Genomic DNA, 5,723 nt, shown 5'->3' on the forward strand with positions numbered 1-5,723 from the left:
GAGAATTTTCCTGATTTACCCATCAAAGATGGATATGGACAGAGACAAGATGGTGGAGGGGATATTACACCTCACCCTAGAGATCCTCTTCCGGCTTACTGGAGAGGTGAGAGATTCTGATGACGTCACATTACATCATTCTTATCTATGGGAATAACAGATAGACAGAACTGGAGAGGTGAGGACTCTGGAAATATCTGTAGTGAGATTTATGAATGTGTCTCTACATAACCAGGATTACACAGTAGTGAAGAAGACCCCTAGTGAGCGCTGTCAGGACCCTGTGTCTGAGGGATTGGGAAGAACCCTGAGCCCAATCACAGGGCTTCCACCTCATCACCTGGTACATGAGAACATGAATGACCAAAATATCCTAGATCTGGCCTACAAGATGATTGAGCTGCTGACTGGAGAGGTGACATTGCTGGGAATGCTGAGACATTTTATAGTATAGCTATGAAGGGATTGGGGGATGACTGTCATTGTATGTGTCAGATTCCTATAAGGTGTCAGGACGTCACCGTCTATTTCTCCATGAATGAGTGGGAGTATTTACAAGAACACACAGATCTGTACAAGGACGTCATGATGGAGGTTCCCCAGCCCCTCACATCACCAGGTAATAGACAGGACTAAATACACACGACCTATAGTTATCTGTATGTAAAGAATGAATTCAGTTCCTGTATGTGTTTCCTCCAGATCTATCCAGTAAGAGGACAACACCAGAGAGATGTCCCCGTCCTCTTCTTCCACAGGACTGTAAACAAGAAGATCCCAATGTTCCTCAGGATCAGGTAGATGGAGAGAAGGTGTCACGAGATCTCCCCTATTTGTCTTGTTTTATCCACCAGTATTATATGTTTTATACTTGTGTAATGAGAACGATGGAGATGGCAGGATTAGAGCTGATCATAGATGGGACTTCTCCAACTGTCTGTGACTTGTACAATATTTTTTTTCAGGGTGAAGATCTGACCCATATTAATACTATAGAGACATATGAAAGGGGTGATGAGCGGTGTAAAGAGGAGATTCCTACATATGACGACCCAGGTGAGTAGTGACCACTAAATGAAGAGAAGTCACAGATTCTTCTCAGTCACAGGCTGTGGATGGTTTACTGGTCATGTAGGCTGGCCATATCACAATCGTGTGACCACCATTTTGCATCTAGGCCAAAACCTTTTCTTCCACCAAAAATTGTACAAATGACTTTGGACTTTGAAAGCCCTTTTCTATAGAACTTACAACCTGGAAGATCCAACTACCAACTGAAATTAGAAGATCCTGACTTTTACCTGCCCAGATCTGTAAACTACAAAGCTAAATGACAGCATATGTAGAAAGTGCTGACAAGTTAGAAAATCACTTAAAGAAAAATATTATGATGAACCTGTAAGAGAAAGTGGAGGGTAATGATGCTGTTGGCTTCCTAGAATCCTGATATCTTATTAGATTAATCTACCTTCTCTCCATTCTGTGTTGCTGAATGTGCTCATATGGTCCCTACAAGACCAGGTCCAGTCTTTATGACCAAACCTCGCTTTTATGATCGGCAACATTAAACGTGCGGTGAGGACCAAGTGTGAATTTCTGTATAATAACAACAGAGTTTCCCTTTATCCTGACTTTTCAATTTCTTTTTAAACCAAATAACTTCAAATAGATAAATTATACAAAAAACATTACACCTGTGCCATGATATATCTCTAAGCTGTGCGTGGCTGATGGCTGTAATATACATTTATTCACGCCTGCAGGAGATGTGTTGGCTCGAGCCCTGGTTTCATGGATTCACTCCACATCATAAATTACATAACATTATCGATCCTAAAGAATTTCGATGCAATTTATCCTGAAATGGGGGGCACTAATACTTTCTCTACTCTTCTGGTCAGGACTCATAGTATCTCCAACAGTCTACCATAAATAAATAAGTGCAACTCTGGCTTAGTGTTGGAGTCCCCCCCACCCCCCAAACATACATTCTTGTTGGGGATGTAATGTATTTTTTTATCCTGTCTTTTTTTTTACCTGTTCATTCTGTATGATAGTTTGATGGTGGTGGGATCGGCCGGCCTCACATATGTGAGTCTGTAACTCCCTGGTAGTCATTCAACAAAGGTCTCCATTGCCTCTTCCAAATGCCCGAGTTCTAAATTTAAGACATCTCAGCTCTGCACTATTATAAAAAGTTCTCATTAAATGTATATTTCTTCTTGATACTCATCTGACAGAAAATATTGGCCCTTACTATAGTTTAAATTGCCTGGAGCTACCAAGAAGCATACTCTAATTATCCCAGAGAGGTTTCACCACTAGTTACTTTTTTTTTCCGATCTTTTCATTAGATGTGTTATTGTCTATAGTCAAAGTTTTGCCCATCACCCTTTAACCCCTCTACATGGATCTGGATTTACACAGAGACCCCTAGGCTTGGACTTGGTGTTGCCTGCTGTTCTGTGGTGTGAGATGACAAGAAGAATAGTCAGGTGGCCGGATCAGAACAAGGAGGGCAGAGAATATACAAAATCAGAAGACACAATAGTAGTCAGTAAACGAGCTGGGATCACAAGAAGAAACTAAGAAGAAAATACACAACATGGGAGCTGAACCCAGAAGACTTAACCAGCGGAGAACAAGGCTGTATCAGGCAGCTTCCAGCATTATGCATGAGCTTTAGTAGTGTGTGGTGCTTTCCAGTTGAGTTAAGTAGGGAGCATATTTGACTTTGGAAGAGCAGATTTTGCTGGATTAGTTTATGGAAGCCATGTTTCTTTTCAAGAGTTTTTGAGCCACTAATGATGTGGAAACCTCTGTTTTTCCGTTGACAGATGATGGACCTGAGTGGAGGCTTGTTTTTTGTGAGATGAGTAGAAATTTTTATTGGTATCATTTTCGCATATTTCATATTTGGGAGGCAGAATGAACAAACAGTTGAACACCAAACTCTACTTGTTCATGTTATGAGGTTTTCTATTAGACTGTGAACTGTCATTGTCTTGGTGAATAATTCAATATTTTTACATAACTTGCCATTTGTACTAACAGATTAAGTAGAAATGTTCAAAAATATGAATTTCAAGAATATTTTATTCAAATATAATATTTTTTTTACTTAGCAGATGACTGTACTAGGAGATCAGAGGGACAGCTGACATCTTCAATTTTCAAATCAGATGAGCTGGAGATCTCACAGGATACAATTGAAGAGAATGCTATTACTCCAAATATACCATCATCCCTTCCCAGCAAAGATGTGTCATCTGATCCTTTGAAACAGGTCCTATCTTCCGATTCATTACCGACTACTAAGGAAAATCAAAGTCATAAAATAAGCATTAAAAAACTAACTGCTCCTAAAGCTAAGAAGCCATTTTCACGGTCAGAATATGGAAATAGTTTTCCCCTCAAAAAGTTTTTTCTTAAACATCAAAAAATTCAGACAGCAAAGAATAGATTTCCTTGTTTCAAGTGTATGAAATGTTTTAACAAGAAAGCAAGTCTTCTTAGTCACCAAAGAACTCACACAGGGAAGAAGCCTTTTTCATGTTCAGAATGTGAGAAATGTTTTACAGGAAAATCAAATCTTGTTAACCACCAGAGAACTCGCACAGGAGAGAAGCCTTTTTCATGTTCAGAATGTGAGAAATGTTTTACAGGGAAATCAAATCTTGTTAACCACCAGAGAACTCATACAGGAGAGAAGCCTTTTTCATGTTCAGAATGTGAGAAATGTTTTACAGGGAAATCAAATCTAGTTAACCACCAGAGAACTCACACAGGAGAGAAGTCATTTTCTTGTTCAGAATGTGGAAAATGTTTTACAGATAATTCAAGTTTTATCAGACATCAGAGAATTCACACAGGGGAGAAGCCTTTTTCATGTTCAGAGTGTGGGAAATGTTTTAACCGGAAAGCGCATCTTGATAGACATCAGAGAACTCACACAGGGGAGAAGGCTTTTTACTGTTCAGAATGTGGGAAATTTTTTTTCCGGAAAGCGCATCTTGATGGACATCAGAGAACTCACACAGGGGAGAAGCCTTTTTCATGTTCAGAATGTGAGAAATGTTTTAACCAGAAATCAGATCTTGTTACACATCAGAGAACTCACACAGGGGAGAAGCCTTTTTTCCTGTTCAGAATGTGGGAAATGTTTTAACAACAACTCAGCTCTTGTTAGACATCAGAAAACTCACACAGGGGAAAAGCCTTTTTCATGTTCAGAATGTGAGAAATGTTTTACAGGGAAATCAAATCTTGTTAAGCACCAGAGAACTCACACAGGAGTGAAGCTTTTTTCATGTTCAGAATGTGGGAAATGTTTTAACAGCAAATCAGCTCTTGTTAAACATCAGATAACTCACACAGAGGAAAAGCCTTTTTTATGTACAGAATGTGGGAAATGTTTTAACCAGAAATCAAATCTTCTTAGTCACCAGAGAACTCACACAGGGGAGAAGCCTTTTTCCTGTTCAGAATGTGTGAAATTTTTTAATCGGAAAGCGCATCTTGATAGACATCAGAGAAGTCACAGAGGGGAGAAGCCTTTTTTATATCCTTAATGTGGAAAAAGTTTTACTTGAAAAGACTTACCTTTAGCAAAAAAAAATCTTGCTAATAAGTGAGTGCGTCCTATAGACTGGAGATAGCTTCCTGTGACCGAGAACAATGAGACCGTGTCCTTCCTGATCAGTGAGAGAACTGCTCTCTCCTCAAGCCCCACACCTATCTAACTGATTGGTGCAAAAGAGGAGAGGAAGGTACTGGGACCTATGCAGAGGCTGCACGTCCTGACTGAGCAGCTGAAGAACCTAGCTCATGGACCTTTCAGATCATGTAACACTGTTTTACCTATTTTTAAAAGTTGTTAGGTTCCGTTATGAACTGTGCCATTTCTTAATGAGTTTGACCTCCTGAATTCAAATTGGACAATGAGTTTTCCTTTTACTGCTACATATAATTAATGATAAAAGTTTCAGTACTTTGAAACATTATTTTTGTAAATATACCGATGCAGAATATTTTATTATGCCAATTTTCTGATATTTATTTAGAGGAAACTTAGAAACAATTCAAGTAACTAAAACCTGTCTAATCCCTATTGCGAATTTTAAACCGTTACAGAAATTGCACTACAAAATTAGTCCTCATTCAGTGACAACTGTTTTTTGCTTGTTTCTTGTACTCCTGTATCAAATCATCTCTTAAAATTATGCAACAGTAATTTGCAAGCATTGATGGATTTCATTTTCCTTGATATCTTTTTCTCTATAGCTGCAATATCTTGGTTACATCTCTCACCATCCTCGTCTCTCACTACTCCACAGTTTGGTGTAAGAAAAGTCTAGAATGTAAGAAATTAATCATTAAGGACATGTTACAGCCATGATCCTTATATGTTTTGAGGAGAAATAACACCCAACTCTTCATAGTTACTGTATCTGCTCAAGTTTCCCAAAAAGTTAGTTACCACAAATGTAAATGTAAACCATACTGCTTTTTCCTTGCCCTGCAACGAATGAAAAAACTCCTCATCTTGAAGAAGCTTATGAATCTGAAGTCCAATAAAGACTCCTTCTTTTATATTTGCTTCACTTAACCTTGGAAAGTTATCAATCAGATGCATGAATGCTTTTAATTTTTTATCCATAGCCTTTACAAAGTTCTTCATTAGGCCCAACTTGATAAGATTTTGTTGCCACCATTGCCTAGGT

General features: G+C 38.6%; 1 protein-coding gene across 1 annotated transcript; it reads left to right on the top strand.

Annotated features, from left to right (window-relative positions):
• Positions 1–355: 355 nt before the first annotated feature.
• LOC141176193 (uncharacterized) lies at positions 356–4,299 on the top strand. Its single transcript, XM_073660186.1, has 3 exons — positions 356–415; positions 966–1,056; positions 3,129–4,299. Exons 1-3 carry the CDS (start codon positions 356–358, stop codon positions 4,166–4,168), a joined length of 1,191 nt encoding a protein of 396 aa, XP_073516287.1. The 3' UTR covers positions 4,169–4,299.
• The last annotated feature ends 1,424 nt before the right edge of the window (positions 4,300–5,723 follow it).

Source organism: Phyllobates terribilis, unplaced genomic scaffold (assembly GCF_046119375.1).
Source record: "Phyllobates terribilis strain yellow unplaced genomic scaffold, ASM4611937v1 Scaffold_17__1_contigs__length_24005725, whole genome shotgun sequence".
Taxonomy (NCBI): Eukaryota; Metazoa; Chordata; class Amphibia; order Anura; family Dendrobatidae; genus Phyllobates; species Phyllobates terribilis.